This window comes from Uranotaenia lowii, chromosome 2 (genome assembly GCF_029784155.1).
Source record: "Uranotaenia lowii strain MFRU-FL chromosome 2, ASM2978415v1, whole genome shotgun sequence".
Classification (NCBI taxonomy): domain Eukaryota; kingdom Metazoa; phylum Arthropoda; class Insecta; order Diptera; family Culicidae; genus Uranotaenia; species Uranotaenia lowii.
In genome coordinates this window covers 99,036,303-99,056,687 of record NC_073692.1, presented here as the reverse complement: position 1 = coordinate 99,056,687, position 20,385 = coordinate 99,036,303, and the positions used below count along the sequence as shown (strand labels likewise).

At 33.6% G+C, this 20,385-nt stretch overlaps 2 protein-coding genes across 2 annotated transcripts in view; one reads left to right on the top strand and one right to left on the bottom strand.

Annotated features, from left to right (window-relative positions):
- LOC129748957 (leucine-rich repeat and calponin homology domain-containing protein-like) overlaps window positions 1–20,385 on the bottom strand; it is a 251,289-nt gene that overhangs the window by 39,254 nt on the left and 191,650 nt on the right.
- LOC129748956 (uncharacterized) lies at window positions 17,160–18,830 on the top strand. Its single transcript, XM_055743771.1, has 2 exons — window positions 17,160–17,694; window positions 17,974–18,830. Exons 1-2 carry the CDS (start codon window positions 17,649–17,651, stop codon window positions 18,426–18,428), a joined length of 501 nt encoding a protein of 166 aa, XP_055599746.1. The 5' UTR covers window positions 17,160–17,648; the 3' UTR covers window positions 18,429–18,830.

Sequence of the window (20,385 nt, the reverse complement as noted above, 5' to 3'; positions counted from 1 at the left end):
TTCAATAAGCCTAAATTTTTCAAAATGCTTTTAAGAATTTGAGGATTGCGTTGCAATGAAATTAGAAGCAGGGAAATAATAACAGAATACATTTTCTGTCAAGTTTGAGTTAATCTTAGATTGACACTCTTATTGAAACTTTTATACAACGCAGAATACTAAAATCTTCTATTTGCAAATACTTATGGTTTTTTATTGCAATGATTGTGAAAATTTAAAAAAAAAAATTTAAACTGCGACCCAGAGATGGGTCTTGACTCAAACATTCAGTCAGCGAAAATTTTTTTTTGTAGAGAAATGAATCCAACTTAGATGAAATTTCAGGGACTAGATAAGAGAAAATCGGTATTGAAAAACATGCGAAAAAAATTCGCCTTGTCTCCCGGTAGGACTTGAACCCACATCTTCGACTCTCCGGGGCCCATGTATTAACATTCTACTACAGGAGACCAACCTGGCGTATGAATATTATACTGGTTGAGTCATTCCGATAGACATCGACACTCAACCAGTATAATATTCATACGCCAGGTTGGTCTCCTGTAGTAGAATGTTAATACATGGGCCCCGGAGAGGCGCAAGATGTGGGTTCAAGTCCTACCGGGAAACAAGGCGAATTTTTTTCGCATGTTTTTCAGTATCGATTTTCTCTCATCTAGTCCCTGAAATTTCATCTAACACAGTTGGATTCATTTCTCTACATTAAAAAAAAGTTTTGTTAAAATTTATTAAAGAATGAAATACTAAACAAAGATTATTCAACTCAACGAGTGAAATCCAAGGCTATATTTAGCTTAAGGTTGCCAAAAAATTTCAGCACGTATCCGTATCAATAAAAATCGAGAAAAAAAAATCTTGAAAACGATTTTTTTTTCTTAAAAACTTATCAGCAGATTTTGAATGGTATTTTAGGCTTCCCAAAAACCCTTTATGATTATTTACTCTAAAAATTCCGTTTTAGACACATAAATAAAAAAAAAACTACAACACAATATGTTTTTTTTTATTCGATTTGGCATGTAACGTGAATAAATCCGGACAATTTTTTTTTGCAATGAAATCCGGGCAACCGACCCGGACCGGACTTTTCACAAATTTTGAATTAAATATCGGGGCAATTCCGAATAAAATCAGACAATCTGGCTAGCTTAGCTCAGCTACATATTGCTATTTTTACCTCGGTGATTCCTGATTCAGGATTCAGGAAGTTAAAAGACTGAAAATTTTTCAAATGCCTCAACAAATACGGCCATATTTCCAGAATAAAGTTATTTTTCAAAGTTATAAATTCACGAAAAAGATTTCCGAAAACAAAATGAAAGGGAATTTATATAATAGAAAATCACAGAATAGAACAAAGGTGTTCAAACTTCTTGGATTAGATGCATGATTTATTGACCGAAAAAATGTTAATTTTATATTATTTATACGAGAAAATTTAAGAACACTCCTAACAACATGATTTTATAACTGTTTTGCATGAAAACTACACACACCAATCAGACTCTACTCCAATAATGAACTTCCTTGAATGTGAAATAATCGGAATAAGATTCTATACCGGACCGGCATTAACAAGCTTTTTAATAATTGGAATTGTCCTCCCAGCGCAACCGCATTGCATTGCATTGTCTGAAAGAAACAAAATAAAACATATCCCATATCCTATCACAAGACAAAGCCGACCGTAGCCTAGAGGATAGTATTCTAGTTTTTTAAGCCAGAGATCATGAGATCGAGTTTCGGTAACGGCAAACATAGTACTATAATAAGAAAACTTTTATATTTTTTTTTTCCTTTGAAGTCCAAATTTTTTGCGGTTGTACTTTGAATTAAAATCTTAAATTAAAAATCTTTGTAATGTTCTACAGTTTTGTCAAAAAGTGCATAAATTTATTAAATGATTTTCATCTATTTTTCAAAGTTATCTCGAAATCAAGAGCTATTAGAATAAAAACCAAATTGCATATTTGGAATCAGCGCTAGCTCTTAAGAAGTTCTTGACACCTCGAAAAAATGTAAATTTTGTTGCCTTGTGTAATTATAATTATAAGACCGCTGCAAGCTTTGTTTGGAGATTTCGAATTCTGAACTTTGTACACCCCCCATAACTTTTTTTTGATTGTAATTGCTGCCAGAAATAGCAATAAAAATTTTGAAAGCAATCCATCCAGTCCTGAATTAGCGCCAAAATTTTCATTTAAAAATCACCAGAGATAAATATAACTTTGGATGAAAAATACTCCTTGATTCTTGTATTACAATTCATGTGAACAAACCACAAACCTAACTCATAACCCATATAAAGATATTCGATGTTATATAATTTTTTTTTTTAAACTTTATCGTTTCTGACTCCTTATTCGAAAGCTGTGTAGGATGAGAATAAAAAATCTCATAAAACTGCTTTGTATTGCCAGAGAATTTATTGAATTATAAAACCTTTTCAGAAACATTTCATGAAATTATTAAAAGCTCTAGCAAGCAAAGTCCGCCATTTTTTAATACTTTTCAATGAATTCAGATTTTTATTTTAAAATGGTTATATCTTTTTTTTGAAATTCTTAGCTGCTTTTCATGTTTAAAAAAATGAAGCTTAAAATAAGTTAAAACGATTAATCAAAGACCAACTTCATTTTAAGCTTATTTGAATTTTCTGGATAATTTAATGTGCAAAAATTTCATCTTCCATAAAAAGTTTCATACAATATTGAAACACGTTGCGCTTACCCAGAAATCAACCAAATCATCTCAAATTTTACACTGATGCTTGGTGGTCCAAAAGGCTTCGAAAAAAACATATGGGAGCAAAAAGTCAGTTTTTGCAGCGGTCTAGTTATTATTCATGAATCCGTGCTGGGTACTAGATTTTGAGTTTAGACTCTCAAATTCTAAGTTTTGATCTTACTTCGAGCCCGAAGACAGAATGTTGAATCTAAATTATGTACCTTAATTTCGAATTCCAATCAGAACTATACTTATTCCATATTTTGAATTTTAATTTTGAAACCTACTCTTGAACAAGAAATCTCAATCTTAAACGGGAATTTTGTATAAAAATTCTAAAACTGCATTTTAAGTCTTACCTCTAAATGAATGACGGAAGTCTCACACTTTCCTATTGAATCTGAATTTTGAATCAAGATTTATTAATTCGAACACTTAAGGCTATTAATTTCTTACAGTCAAATTGAGAAACGGAAATACTGGAAAACTTGTACTTCAGCTTCCTGTTCCTGTGCCTTTGAATAAAAGTTTACTTTTGATGAACTTCGAATTTGTCGATATGTTTAAGAATTTATGAAACACAAAAAATTGTTTATCTGAATTTTTGACCAATAAAGTAGACATTTTAATAAAAGTTAAACGCGAATGTGTGAGAGGACTTATTTTTTCAGTAAATTAAAAAAATCAAATTCAAACGTTAATCAGATTACGATGATGTTTGTTCTACAGAAAATGGTATTTGCAAGTTGAAAGTAAGGGAATAATTTTAGTTATCCTTCGAAGTCGCATCGAAAATTGTTACCTTTTTTCAGTCCTTAATCATTTTTTTAAAATTTGCCTTTCATTAGAGAAACTACTCTTTTTAGATTTGCACTTGATAGAATATAGTTTCGATATAATTTCAAAATTTCAAAATTGCTTTTTTTCTACTCTCATGCTTAATTATTATTATAGAGCTCCGGCTTTTGTATTCTGAAATTTGAAATATATCGTATTTAACGGTGTATAGGACGCACTCGCATTCTAGCAACTTTTTTTTTATCAAAAATTTGAAATTTTCTTTTAATTTAGCAACGTTTTTGATCTAGAAATGTTGGAAGAGAGAAACTGCGTCCTATACACCGTTAAATACGTTTCTCATGCATGATAATTTCAGATTGAATAACAGATCCTTATTTCAAAATTTAATTTGAAGTTTGATGTTAACCCGAGTAGACTTTGATACCTAAATCGATAGCAAAAAGTAACCAAAATGAGCTATCAATGCCAAAATGATAGCACATTTTAGTATAGAATTTTTGCCGATGGCAAAATTAGGTTTCAATTAAGCATCAAAATGTCGATAGATGATGCCTAGCCAATACCTAAATAAGGCATTGAGACCAAAATGAAAGCACTATTTGGTATTGTTTTTTCTTAGATAGCAGAGCAAGGCATTATTGAGGTTTCATTTATCATGGTAAACTGAAAAATTAGAACAGGTATTAAAATTAGTGTAATGAAAAATTAAATTTAACAAGGTAAACATTAAATTGCATTGCAAACAATCAGAAAATTTGTTAATTTGCGGCATAGTGCTAGCATTTTTAGTGTTAATTTTTCAGTCATTGCTAAAGGTAACATCATTCATTTTCATGTAACGGGGGTTTTATTCAATTATTAAAAGAACAGCTTTATTAAATTGTATAGCTTTTGTGAACACAAAATGATATGTTAATGTATAACAATAGTTGATGTCTGAAGAAATTTAATAGTTTGTTGTTTAGTTTATCAAAAGATGTTATGGTTTATAGTACACACCCGTATTTATAACATCAAAACATTGGAAAAAAAAAGTATGAAGAATGCATTGAAATTAGCACCGTTGTAAAGTACGCACAATGATTTTTTAACCTATAAATTATGGGCAAATAACAGCTTACTATACACCATTAAATCTAATATTTAGTTCTGTTCCACAAATCATTTTGTTTTAAAATAACCTCAGACTTAAGCTTTGTTTGTATTCGGTATGATTACTTTGATTGACATGAAATTCAAAATCAGGGGCCGTTCAAATACTACGTAATGCAATTTTCCTCCCCTTCTCCCCTCTACGTAACACATTCGTTTCAGATTTTCTATCCGAAATCCACAAACCGTAACAAGCTGCTTCGACACGAATGCCAGAAGGATGGTAAAGTGTCACTCATTAAACCTAAACAAAAATTACAAACTGCTCTACTCAACCCCCCCCCCCCCCCCCTCCCCCCGCAGTTCCACTCATCGCGGCACGTAATATTTAAATGGCCCCATCAGTTGAAAAGTTATAATGTTTTTGCCGACTAGAAAATTCAATTGCATCTGGCATCCCAGTTAATCATAAAAGAGAAACGTCAAAAGCGCACTGTTTGTTTTTTTTTCTGTTTCATTCCTTTGTTTGCGCCGCTCGGAGAAAAATCGGTTGTCGGTTTTCGGTACTGGTCAATCCTTCCTGACAAGCAGTTGCAGTTATACAACGTCGTGTAAAATGGTGTGGTTTCAATGGCCTGAACTGTGGACACTGTCCGTCCACTGGGTTCCGACATATACGACGAATGTTTTCCCGGCGGTGCCTATCGAGGAGAACATTGAGCAGTCAATTCCAAACGTTGGCCGCAAAAATGTCGATTCGCCAACCGGAAATCAACTAAGATGTTCTGGTCTGACTGTCAAGCTAGATTGTGAAGTTAGTTATGTTGGAACTATTAGTCAGTCATGTAAGTAATTGCCATTGTAATTTTGTATGCATACAAAATCCTGTAATGCTAATATTCCGCTTAAACAATTCATTGTTTCAGATCATTAAACTGGTTTTTGACATAAGCCGAAGACGTCCGAATTGTCCTGGAAGTGGTACAAAGATAGTTTTTTTTCGTTGAAAACGACCTACGATAGCACGAACGGATGTCACAGCATCGATTTCGGTTATTTAAACATGTTTTCCTGAAGACTTGACCAAATAGTTGGGTGTTCCGGTTGGAATTAGAATCGCCACTTACATCTGGAATGCGTTAGTCGCTTTATCACTTTGTTATGGCTGATTTTGCGCTATCGTCAACAGTCGAATTCCAGATTTTTTTGAGTTCGCTGCGCAACTGAAGGAAAACATAAATTCTGTTCAATCTGGATGGATGATTTGTGTTGTAGGTGAATTACTAACTCTTCAACAGTTGTGCTAAGCTCTTGCTATTTTCTTGTCATGCTTCCAGCCCTCACGCTGGCTGAATATCTTCGAAATCTAAACTACCTTGTAAGTCACAAGTCCTCTGTCTCTAGCTATTCCCACTCTTCAGAAACGGAAATGGAAAACACAGAATGGTTGGTTCAATATTCCTGATTCAACATATTTAATTGTAGGTTTCACATTCCAAGATAAGTTGCCATTCTGACGATCATAATCTATGTTTTTCAACGAAGCGAAAGGTGGATCCACTTTTGCCAATAATGTCAACATTAAAATTATAATTATAACCCTTTGATCATCAATGATTAGAAATAATATTTCATCTATTTTTAGGACAATTACCGGAAGGTTAACTGAAACATGTGATGTGCTGCTCCGAACATTTTGGCAGTTCAATTTACTTAGTGGCGGTATCACAACTTCTCTAGCAATGCAAGCTGTACTGGTACCTTTTTTTGCGAGTTGTTCCCCAATCGGTCTGTGACTTGGAGAAGGTAAGTGTCAAATTCTTCAGGAAATACTCAGTTCTGAACTCTGGAAGCGCCGTTAATCAAAAGATTTATTCACAAATTGTAATTAATTTTCAATCTAAACAATGAGTAATTATAATGAAAAGCGGAAAGTTCAACCAAAACGTTAATCCAATATTAAATGTTGTTACTTACCCATTGCATAATTAAAGGTGATTAAAAAATGTACGAGTATTTAGCTCTCAGTACGAGTGTATAAGTTAAGGCGATTAAAGAAGCCGAGCAAATATTTATGAGAGAGTTATAATCAATTCTGCTATCATGCTTTGTTAGCAAAATTTCGTATCATTTACCCGATAACAGGCGGATAACGCAGACAGTACAATCATGCCGATTCTTTTATTTTATTGAAAGCTTATTGATACCTTATTTGACCGCTCTTTTAATAGACATTTTAAGAGCTCAGCGATGCCAAATTTTGGATGGGATCGAAATCAAAAAGTGGCATCATTATGCTCTCAAAACTCGTTTTAAAGCGGTGGCTAAACAAGGCATCATTAAGCTTTCAATGAAACCTACAGTTGGTATAATTGAGGTATCCGTATATGAAAACTGAGACCCAAATTTTGGCATTGTACCACCTTTATTCGGGCAAAATGATACCTCATTTTACTTTCAAGGCATGATAGCAAAATTAGGTTTAATTTTGCCATAAAAGTCTGCTCGGGAAATGCTTTTGATTGATATTCTAAATTTAATTCATCTTCTTACATTTCGAGAACATGTTCCGCTGAATTCTATCTTAATAAGCATTCTAAAGCATTGATATAAAATTATCAATTCTCTATTCTGGAATGCTGGTGTCAGATTCTTTATTGGACTACTTTAATTTATTTTTATTTTTTTTAATGCGTTTTAAAAATCTGATTGCTAGATGCCGAAATCTGAATCTTTGTATCTAAATTCTGGCATTTTTATCCAAATCCTGAATCTAAATTTTCAGTCCGTCCTCAAAACTGTATTTTTAGTCGAATTTTAATTTGTAGTCATATTTCAATTTTTAAAACCTATATTTAGGTGAAAATATTTTTCAATTTGATTTTTGGGGATTCCGTAACTCAATTTATTATGTTTAAAATTTTTGTTCTAATGAAGAATGCGGTTGTTAGTAAAAGCGCAAAATGTTTATTAAAATCACACAAAGAGTTGTTGTCTTGTTCCATTTTCTTCTAGTTTCGATTCAGCATCACGTTACTTTTTTGTTTCGGCTATCTTCAGAAAAACTGTATTCAAAAAAATTTAAAAAATAGAATACATGCAAGTATTAAACAATTTTCCGCCACTTTCTTTACGGTTCGGCTTACTATTTTGTTTCGGACATCTTCAGAAAAACTATAATTCAAAAATTTAAAAAAAAATGGAAAGTTAGAATCAAAAAGGTGGATTGAGCAGTTTAAATAGCATATCTGCATACAAACGTGAACGTCGTTGAATAACACTTGAGAGTTAACCATAGAGCTGAAATTTGGCATTAAGCTTTTTGGCAGACTAAGACACGATTTAAGTCCCCAGGATTCTGAAATTGACCCCCGAATTTGGATCACACTAATATGTAGTCATATTTCTGATAAATTTGCATATGTTCTGAAGGTATGATAAAAAATATTGAAATTGTTCTTCCACAACAAATTCCACATCCTTTTTTTTTTAAATTGACTCAATATTGCTGCTTTTTGTCCCAAAAACTTATTTATCAGCAAGCAAAAATCCAGACCGAAATCCAGATACAAACCATTGACGGTAAAACAACCAGTTACAATTGTTATGCATCCATCGATGTTCCGATGCGCAGCATAATTTGCAGGAAAGGCGTTTAATTGGCGATTAAAATTATGTTAGCCATCGACGATATGGATCGAATTTATTGAATTACAGATGGGCATTATCGGTGTCCTGATTTATACCCGATAATTTATCCACCACTTCCAACATACATTAACGCTTCGTTAGTTCTGAAAGCATCCGGGACTGGAAAATTAAATTTTAAGCCGAGCAATAAAATTAACATAAATCATTTGATTGGGATTCTATTTTGGAAAGGATAATGTGGATTTGTTCTTGTAAGTTATCACTGAAAAGAACTAACTTTCTAACTTTTGACTGTCTCACAAATACATATGAAGCTTAGGCAGAGGAATGGCAAAATAAATGTCCATTCTAATGAACAAGAAACCACCTGCAACATGATATCTGTGTGAAATGTTGTGGTTTTTGGACACCGATTGTGATGCATCTGCTGAAGCAGAGATTTCATTCCATCCAAACCACAATACCGGAACTTGATCTTTGGCGAATTTGACAAAATGTCACAAATAATCCGCAAAGGTTTTCTCGTATGTTCAAGTACCCTGCAATGCCATTAATCGTACCACCGCCCTCAGGAGAACTTCCGACTAACATTAAATAGCAAGCAAGTAAACCAACCGACCGACAACAAGCATCCGTAGCACAAATTAAATCCGTAAATGAGCGCATCGGATGGGCATGAGATGGAACGCCATCTCCCCAGCATCCGTCGTCTGCTGGTTATTTATCTCGATCGGAAGTCGCAGTTTTTGTTGACCAAGGAAATTGAATAATCCAAGCATTCCCCCCATCTTCATTTGCTGTAGCTGCTACCGGTTATGCTTGATTTAAGAAACCTTAGTGAAGAGGGAAGATGCTGTTGTTTACCTTCTGTGTCGTCGTTATCGTTGTAAACAGACGTACAACTGATAAACTTTTGTGGATGGGAAACTTTCTTGAATTAGTTAACAAATTCTTTGAACAAATAGTTTTGTGCTCCCCTTAAAAAGCCATTTTAACTTTTGTTAACTGTTGAAATAAACACGTAGCTTGAAATAAAGCTTGAGAATTTTAAAACTGGATTCTATCCTATTTGTGAAAGCACATCTAAGTTTTAGTAACTTTGATTAATCCTCATTCGTCCCAGTTCAACCGTTAGAGTCCCTGGAGTGTCAATTTGACCAAAACCAGTACATCTTTCTTGTTTTCCAACCTATTTCTACAAAATTTATAGTTTTGGAAACCTTGTAATGTAAATCAATTATTTTTTCAGACATAATCCAGTTACATCACGTTAGTTTTTCGTTATTCAAAGTCTGAGAAAAAAAAATCTGAAAAAACATGCTTCGGAAAAGAAACTGTAGATAAGCTAGGAATGCTCAAAAAAGTCACTTAGTTTCCAAGAAAGCTGAAGTTAGAAGCTATACGTTGCACAAGATGATACATATATTTTTTAAATTTTAAATCATGACCACAGAAAATGTAAAAAGGTGGTGTCCGTTTTTTTCAATAAATTGTTTAAGTCACACCAGATAAATTTCGAAAAGTGGATTAAAAAGTTGACATAATTTGGCACATATTTGCATTTGTCAAAATACGAAACACATATATTTTGACGAGTTTTCAAAGGTATCTGTTTTTCTAACCTTTTGTCGATTTGCAATTTCTCAGATTTTCTTGCATTTAGAATTCAAATTTGCACTGGATTTTGAGATTTCATACCGATTCTAGTAGTGTAATTACATTAGCGCCACAATACATAACATAAATATGATAAATATAAAACTAAAAGAAAAAACAGAAAATTTACGCGGACGCTTGCGTTTTCGTCTGTTTTCTGTCATCCGCTCTTATTTGAGTAACATTACAGGTTTTCCAAAACTATACTGTAAGTTTTGTATAAATCGACGTCAAATTGACGCTCAAGGTCTGAGGGAGTTTTTTTTCCTGGGCTTTCAGGATGCGTCCATAAAAATAGTAATGATGCAAAACTATAGATTTCAAAAATTCATTGAGGGTCTCCGAAGAATTGTTTTTTGGATACACGATACACCCGAATAAAGTTACAAGCCGCCAAACTTTCAATAGTGTAATATGGACACTCAAGAGCGGATTAGGGTTAATCCTTTTAATTCTATTGATATTTCTCGATCTAGTGTCTATGGAAACAATTTTTTTTAAAGTAACTAAAAGTGAGGCAACAAATGCGTTATAATGCTTGTGTAGGTTCTTAGTTGTATCATCAAATTGAAGAAGATTCATTCGTGGTGTTAAAGCCGTTTATTAAACGATCAACCGTCGAATTGTCAAATTAGATAAAAAAAAATATGAAAAATGTTAGTCTGCGCTTCCAGGGTAAGCCCATAAAAACAAATGATGAAAAAATACAGATTTTTTGAGTTCATTAGTAGTCTGATAAGAAATAATCTTTTTTAAGCTGCTGGAAAATGTATCAAACTATCAATAGTGTCAAATTGATTCTTAACTCCTAATAAGGATTAATTGGCATGATGGTCTTGTGAAGCTTACGATACGATAGTAGATTAATGGTTTAAAATAGACCGACATTGATCACGATTGAAAAATTCGAAGATTTTGCAAGCAAAATTTTAGTTTAAAGAAAAAGATGTATTAGATATTGTTATCATTAAACAGAATAAATAGAACATTGAATGAATGTTTAAAACAGCCAAAAACTCGTGAAAGTCGTTATTAATTTCATTTATATTTTATTAAATCCTAATTGATTTATTAAAATACTGAATGAAAAATATAAGCCCTTTTAACTCTTGAAGGCCCAAGGTGAGGAAAAGATGGGTCCTCCAAACACAAACCAGTTTATAGTTTAAATTTGTTGACTATTCACTATACATTTCAGAAATTCAAGCTAGATAATGTAATGTAGAGGAAACTTTTTTTCTGAAAAACTGTCACTTCTTTGCCTTGGTATAGACTAAGGTTGCCAGAATTTTTTTCACTACCATCCGGGCCTAGCAATTCCGGGCATTCTTTCAAAAAAACCTGGCAAAATCCGGGCATGGATTTCAATTTTTCAAATCCAAAAACCAGGCAAAAACCGGGCAAAATTTAGGTGTTATTATATATAAAAGCAAAGAAAAATGCAAAAAAAATCGAAATTCATATTTTATTAATTAATTGCAGACTTCCAACAACTTTTTGGAACACTTTAATATTTAAAGGTTTATAAAAGTAAATCAGCGAAATTATTTGATACAACCGTTGAAAATTTCCATACCGATAATCGGTTTTGCTGAAACGTACTCAAAAACTTTGATTTTTTTTTTGGTTTCTTTGTGAAAATTGTGAAAAAAACCGGGCAATATCCGGACTTTTTTCACGATATCCGGGCAACCGGGCCGGACCGGACTTTCTCGAAATTTTGCATCAAATATCCGGGCAAACCCGGATAAAACCGGGCAATCTGGCAAGCTTAGTATAGACACTTATACCTCTCTTGTTTCTCAATTTGTACTAATATCATAATTTCTGAAACCTTTACTGCAAATATGGTTCTCGGAATATTTCTCTACAATCATTAACCCTGTAAAACCTAGCCGCTTCTAGACGGGGTTTACTAAAATTGAGATAAAACCAAAATCAATCATCAAACTTACTTTTTGCACTGAATGTTTCAAGTTTCAAAACATGTCAATCTAACAATCCATATTATTTTAGACATAAAATTTAACTTCTGTGATAATTTTAGCGAAACCAAAACTTTGCTTCTTGATCAATTTGATTTTAATTAAAGTAAAAAAAAAAAAAAAAAAACATGCTTCGAAAAAGGCTGCAGATCAGCTATAAAATGCTCGAAAAAATCTACTTAATACAAAGTAAAGTGGCGTTAGGAGCTACATAGGGTGGCCAGAGAACCGGGAAAAAACCGGGAATTGAAAAAAGGACCGGGAAAACCGGGAAAAAACCGGGAATTTTAAATCAAAACCGGTAAAATTCTTTATGGATCATTTTCCCCCTATATAAAACAATTGAATTCTAAAATAAATTCATATTTTAATTTTTTTTTCTCAAAAGCGAAATAAAATTAGGATCAAAATTCCATGGGGAAAATGTGGGTAAAAGTCGATAATTTCTTGAAAAACCGAGATTTTTTAGCTCAGCACATACCTTTTAGTGCTCTAGAGTGTTCGAGTTCCAAAATATATTGAGATTTTTTTTTTGTAAATTTACTAATTTTTGACATTTACAAATTTACAATTTTTTTATAAGCATCAAAAGCGCGAAGAACTTATGTTCGAAAAAATTGTTTTTCACAAATAAATTCAACTTTTAACCTTTTAGAACCGGCAATTTATAAAATTATGCGGGGAAAATGCGAGAAAACAGAAAAATTCAAAATGAGTAGCCACTATGTTACAGGGTTCATTAATAAAATGCCCAATAGGTAGAACGAGATACCAAAAGTTTGTGTGATTTTATTTAACATTTTGTGCTTTTACTGGCAATCGCATTCTTTATTGATAAAAAATTTTAAAACACAGATAGTTTAAATGTATGAGCAAAAAATTACATTAAGATATTATCACAATAAAAAAAAGGCAAATTTGAAAAGCAAATTCGAGCCTTAGAATAATTTTCAAAATTTATGTTAGAACTTCAAATTTAGAATTTGAATTACGATATTCAAATTTTCTGGTTGGATTGCAAATACAGACTCAGAGTTTAGATAAACATGCTCTTAGAACTCAGCCTCATGCTCAAGTGTTCAAGACGAGAATCAAATCAAAATTTTAGAATAATAGGAGGAATAGAATTTAGTGGATTCTGTTCTCAAAATTGCAGAGAAAAAAAAATAAATTAGGATATCAATCAGTATTATTCAGTTAAAATTTGAATCATAAATCCAAACTTAAAGTTGTTAGGTTTTGGTTTAAAGATTCGTAATTCATCGTTGATAATTATATTTCATATTTCATAATTCAGAAACCAGAGCCCAATTATCAAATTCTGTGTTCGATAAAGTAATTTTCAATTGGAGCATCATCGTTTTAATTGAATCGAAAAAGTGTTGACAAAATTATCAGAAAATAAGAGTTTTGCAGCAGATGTAGATTGAGATATGAAGAATCGATTGGTATATGCACTTCACTCAAAGTTGGTAATTTTGGCACCTCACCCTCTGATTCACAATTATATTCTTCATCCTTAGTTTAAACAATTTTCAGTAGAAATCACAACAAACATAATCGTTATCAGAATATTCTTACGTGTGACATTAAAAAAAGAGCATATTTTAGTTTTCAAAAAATCCATCGTGTAACATTCATGTATTTCAAAACAGGGAAAATCATAAAATCTCGATCGAAAAACCGGGAAAAAAACGGGAATTTTAAAATGGAAACTTGCTGGCCACCCATATTGCACATGTATATAGACAGTGGAACCTGGATAAGCGAGCACTGGATAAGCGAGCAACCTCTTTCAGTGAGAGAACTCGTCAAGTCCCGACAATTTATATCACAAAGCCTCAAAAAGCAAGAGACAAAAACATCTAAAAGCGAAGATTTTCTTCCTGTCCATACTGAGGAAATCATGGTAAAAAACATTTTCTATCAAAATTTTCGGTATCAAACTGATTTCTGATACCAAACTGACAACGACGTCAGTTTCCCTTTTACACCCCTAAAAGCATCGAGAACAACAACCTTGGCATGCCATTTACATACAGTTTTTCTATTTTTTTGTTTTATTTAATTACTTTTTCTTAAACAAAACAATAAACTAGAAAATTTTATTGGAGATGATGCGTTCAAGCGAACACGTTTGAATAAGTCAAGTCAAAAAACTTCACCTTGCTATACACTCGCTGAGAATAAATTAAAAGTTATGTACCTATATTGCATATTTTAAGCGATTTTTAACATATGCAGAAATGACTATAGAATTCGATCGAGATTTAACATGGGCACATGACTTAAAAATTATCATTTTAGTCATTATTAAGCTCTTACATGCTTCGTTCAGTCATATTTTCAATTACTTCTTGAGAAGATTGACTGGATTTAAAAAAACCTTTATGAAGAAAAAGGATTGTTCCGGATTCTCACTTGGATAAGTGAGAAACCTCTTTAACACTTTTACGGACTTTTAAGCCATACTTTCTATACGGGAACCCATGAATTTGACGCTTGGGAAAAAGCAATACTATAGATAGATAGAATATTATTAAAGTACTTTGTATTTCAAATAAACGATTTCTAATCAAGAATCAACTTTCTAGACCACAAGTAGGTAATTTTGGTTTTTGCGAAACAACTTTTTTTTTTCTTAACTTTTTTGTGACGTTTTTCTGAGTATAAGAATATCGGAGCAAAATATGACACAAAAAACTCAAAGAAAGTCTCTTATATCTTTTGAACCATAAGTCAAAACTTTTTGCGGTCTTAAACATAGTTGCTGAATTAATTAAGGTCTTGAATATTGAAAGCTTAAAAATGATCTTCAGTGTTTATTGGGTTTATTTCAAAACGTTAAAATTCAGAAAATAAAACATCTAACCCAAATTTAAAACGTGATTCACATCAAGAATAATATCCTTATTCAAAAACAGTTTTTGTGCTTCATGTGAATATTTTTGTTGATTAGATATAAGCGGCTAGTTTTACTTCAAATTAACGTACTACGTCATAAAACCAAAACTTATGAGCTCATAGATGAAATTTAACACCATATGCGAATTCTGGACGTTTAACTCCTTCAAAACCATATTTTGTAAATATTTGCTTCCCGGTAAATAAATAGCATGGAACCGTCAAAACGGCTGCCTTAAATGACGGGTTCCGTAACCCTAATGTTAAGCGAGAAAAAAACGGAACTCTCGCTTTTCCAGATTCAACGTAGGTTTCTTTAAGATTAAGACCACAAAAGATGTAAAAAAAAATTCAATTCTTTTAACTCAATTAATCGAAAATTATGAAATTTTAAAAAGTGTATTGAAGAGTTGACATAATTTGCACGTTTTATTTTCATTGGATTGAAGCAAATTTTCAAAAAAAAAAAAATTTTTTTTTTCAATTAGCATTTTTCAGGTTATTTTAAAACATACATTGAACATGCACCTGGATTATGATCATATTGACGCAAGATTTTTGTCATAAAACTATATTTTAAAGAAAGGCAATATCTTGCCCGGTTATAGTAACTACATTGAGTTGTATTTGTACACTTTAAAACGAAGGTATGAACAACACGAGGGTGTTAAAATCCCAGAAAAACAAAAACAACTCAATTCAAAAGAAAAAAAAAATTCACAGAATGTTAAGGATTATTTTATACCGTTGCACTTCAACTTTTTAAATTCAAGTGACTCAAAAGTTCTACGGAATTTTTATTCAAGTGACTGAACAAGTGTCATATTTCTCTGAATAGTGAAGTTGGTTGATTATTCTCCTTGTGGAAATGACTACTTATTTTGATTACTGTTCAAGTAACTTCCAACTCATGGTTATCAGTCCATAGAATTTCAAATGCCGCACATTTAAAATGGTGATGTACAAGGGAATGGTCTATCGACCACTTCAAACAAAAATTAACATTCTTAGGCTTATTGCATATTTTTAATGAACCTAATGTAAGTTTCATAAATCAAAACAGCTGTTCTGCTTAAAAATTCTACGTTTTGAATAAAATTTCACACGCATTAGCCAAAGAAAGCTTTTGCAATGCGAATAAAGTATAGAAAACAATTATTTGCAACACAAATGGGCGTTAGATTCGGTGATACTTACGAATGATTATAACCATTCAAATGACAACTAGCAATGAACCAACCTGTAAAGAGAACGCAAAGAAAAATAAAACGTCAATTAAATTTTTACAAAGTTCAAGGCCTGCAAGGTTAAATTTTGAGTAGAGCTTTAATCCGTCCCACCGGACTCAGTCAGCACTGTTATGTTTAAAGAGAGAACAACAACAACAACACCACTAAATACCCTCTGCTTTGCTTTGCTCTGCCCGAGACAGTGAAATGATCCTAAGCGAATCGAATCCTATTCCGACATTCCACCCGGCTCACCCGAGGAACGAACAAACGTAAACATTAAATCAACATTATATTTTCTTTTACTCCGGTTCGTTCGCTGGATCCATTGTCCAAAGTTCTAGTTGGAGTTTTCAAGGGGTCTTATTTTCCAAACAAAAAAAACATGTTAGTTTTACAGAGAAATTTTTTAATAAGATGTATGAATGGATTTTTTATCCTATTATGATTTTTATTTAAAACCATCGACCTTTTGAAAAAGAACGGTGGAAAAAAATTTCCCAGACGAAAAGTGTTTCGCTGCGGCGATCCACACTGGAAAGCCTCGATCTCCTCGGCATACGAGATTTAGAGCTGTAATTGTAGTTGTATCAACGGGGATCAAGTCGAGCTCAGGCAGCATAGCAGACAGCCGGAGGCCGGAGATATGCTTCAGCGACCGGGATCGGTGAGCATGTGTTAGTGTATGATTCTGTGAAATGTAAACCACCTCCCCCAGACTGCTGACAGCATTTTGCAGAAGAACTTTTTCGGTGAAAGAGAGCGTGTTAAAGTCTGAAAAAATATGTAGAGTTCATTTTTTTTTTTATACTCAATTAATTTTTTATTCTTACGTTTCGGCGTACACCAACACCATTCTCAAGGGAAAAATTGCAAAAATAAAGAATAAACTATTCTGACATTGACACGTCGCAACCCCGCAACATAAATATGGATGAAACGAAACAACACTGGTTGAATGTTGTCCTCGTCTCCATTCAATATGGAGAAACAACAAACTGCCCGTACCTAAAGACCGAGTCTCATCTCGAAACAATAATGCTGGCAGCGCTTGCTACCCAACAGAGGCAGACAGCATACATCGTCGCTTCGAAGCTACCGAGCCAGACGTTCCAGCCAGCTAGCTCAAGCAGGGAGAGCAGTGAGTAGTATCAAGTATGCGTCAGGGTTGATACGACGAGGTAGAGGCGTCGTCTCATCGCTTCAGCATTATCGTCGTGCGTCGTTCTCGGAAATACTCGCTGCCTAAGAAAATTGCAAACTTTTTGCAAGTGATAAGTGATGTCGACTGGCTGTTTGGTGTTATCAGTTGAATGCTGTTGGTAATAACAGAATTCAAAGGTGCTGAGTGCTTATAGTTTGCATTCTGGGTTCGGAAGTTCAAGGTGGTCTGTTGGACGAAAGTGTGAGGCGTATAGCGTTTAGTGTGCTTGTTCTGAAAGTGCCTCATGTTGGCCATATTTGAGGGTTGATACTCGGTGAGGTCGTCACGGATGCGTTTGTGTGTGTATGCGTGAGGTTTAAGGTAAACCATCTTGTGCTGTCGAGGACTATACGACCGACTGTAAATACAGAACCTGCGGGTACCAGAAACGGATCAACCATGCTTACTAACCAGCAGATACTTTCGTGGTTACTACTTAGTGGATGTGAGTATCAAAAGGTTATCACCCAGTATAGATTATAGTAGTTTTTAAGCTGCCTAGTGGCCCTTAAGTATGAAGGGCTCTGGGTTAAGCGTAGAGTAGTGTTGGTGAACTATTGAGCCCAAATCAAGATTCGATTTAACGATTCCTTTTCTGATTTATGCTGGTAATGTTCGGTGAAGCCCTTTGTCTTCAACCTGTGGTTGATTTCATTTTCTTGAACCCCATAATCTTTTCATTAAAACTTGTTTTCCTTCATCTTTCTCTCGCTCGACTTCGCAGTGGTAATCGTTTGCTGTTCAGCTGGCACCAGCAGTTCAGGTTCTCGATCCGGAGGGCTCTACAACTATGGAACTCTGCTAAGTGGACCGGGAAGTTCCTCGAAAATATCTCCCAACCGCTTCTACATGCCACCTGGCATCGGCAATCCGGAAGATCGGTATCGCTCAACAACTCCCAGCCAACAGGAAACCTCAACCCCGAAACCTAAACGTATATCGGCATGGGGTATCATATCCATAGTGATGTTTGTGATAATGATCGGTGCGGGTGCTTACTGGGGATCCATATGCTATCCATTACTGTGCAAGAAAGAACGCAACTACAACATGATGAACATGTCCTCGGCCACAACGGCCACACCAACCCGATCCACAGAGTTCGAAAAATTGGAAAACTTCTGCTCCAAGTCCACCACATCGAGTCGAAGCAACGACACTGGTATCAGTAACATCTAGGGCCCAAAAAAACACGTCCCATCATTACTAGCTTCCTGATAAGCACCAATCAACTAATTACCTTTCTCATCTGATTCTACTTATAAGAGACATCAAAACCTTTTTTTTTACACCTCCTTATCGAAACCAATCTTTCCAATCATCTTGCCATACGAATTTCCGACATCATCTAGGAGTAAGCTTAGGGAACATTTCGACTAAACAAACAAAAAAAGATAAGCGAAACAAATTGTGACGAAACCTAGCCTTAAGAAGTAAAAGTAAAAAACAACCTCGAATATAATGTTAACGAAGAGGAGACTGAGTAAAACGCGATAGTTTTTACGGTTTATAGGTTATCGAGAAAAAGACAAATAAATTTTTAGAGAACAATTTACAAAATCAAAACGAAAAAAGGTTCCAGCATTCTGCAACGAGAACAGAAAAGAAATTCCAGAAAAAAAATCCCAACAAGATGGCGTGAAATGCTTCAGGGATTGAATCTTATAAGAATGTCGGCTACTAATATTAAAGAGAGCCTGGCGGCAGCACCGATTGGCTCAAAACATAACAAAAAAAATAATAAAACACGTAGGAGAGCAAAAAGTCCATACCCCTCACGGTGCAATGTCGTGGGCTTCGTTTCAGAATTCTTTATGATTTCACAGTCTGTCTGGGTCTGGGTTCTGTTCCCCTTTCCTCGGTTCCCTTTTTTTACTCAAACGTTTCTCGACTTCGTCCTCCGTCATCATCGTCGTCGTCATCCAAAACAAAAACCTGAAAACCTGTATTTCGGATGGCTCCGGGGCACCATGGGATGGATAAATGGTTTTAAAAACACCGCACAGGACTCGTAAGGCGAAGTCAAGGCAGAGGAGAGCTAATCTGTGAAATAGTTCGTTCTTGTTGTTTGTGTTTTCATTAGAGTGGCTCATCAAATGATTCTTAGCGTTTAAAATTCACAAAAAAAAACTTGTATATAGCTTAGACCGCTGCATTAAATTGACTTTTTGCTCTCATATATTTTTCCGATGTCTGGTCATCAAGCTTTAGCGTAAAAATTGAGATTATTTGGTTGAATTCTGAGTTGGCGCAACGTGTTTCTATTTTGTATGGAAATTTGTATGTAAAAAGGAATTTTTACACATTAAATCATCTAAAAAATTCAAATAAACTTAAAAAAGTTAGTATTTGATTTTTTGTTTTGACTATTCTTATGCTTCATTTTATGCTAACATGACAAGCAGCTCAGCATTTCATGAGAAAAGTTATAACCATTTCTACATAAAAAATCTCAATTCGTTGAAAAGTATTTCAAAATGGTAGACATTACTTGCTAGAGCTTTTAATAATTGCATAAGGTTTATAAATCAATAAATTTCCTGGCTATGCAAAGCAGTTTTTTGAGATTTTTTATTCTCATTCTACGGTTACACAGCAATCAAACAATCAGTCAAAAACTAATAAAAAATCTTGAAAATAAAAATAAATGTAAAACATGGAATATCTTTTCTAAGGTTCAAGTTAGATTTATGCTTTTTCACATGAATTGTACTGCAAGAATCAAGGAGTATTTTTCATCCAAAGTTATATTTTTTGGAACTTTTAGTACATTTCTGAAGATTTTTGAATGAAAAATTTTGTTTTCCCATATAAATTTCCATACAAATTTAAAACTCGTTGCGCTAATTCAGGACTGGATTGATCGCTTCCAAAATTTTTATTGCTATTTCTGGCAACAAATACAACAGAAAAAGTTAATGGGGGTGTATAAATTTAAGAATTTGAAATTTCCATACAAAGCTTGCAGCGGTCATATATAGCTACTTGAGAGTTGAAGATAACTTTTCAGAAAAACTTGTGTATTTGACAAAAAAAAGCCTTTTTTTATTTTTTCAAAGTTAGCTCCCAACGCGTAGTTTCGTTCAATCAAACATATTATAATAATCGCACAAATTTTGAAGCTTGATAACAAACT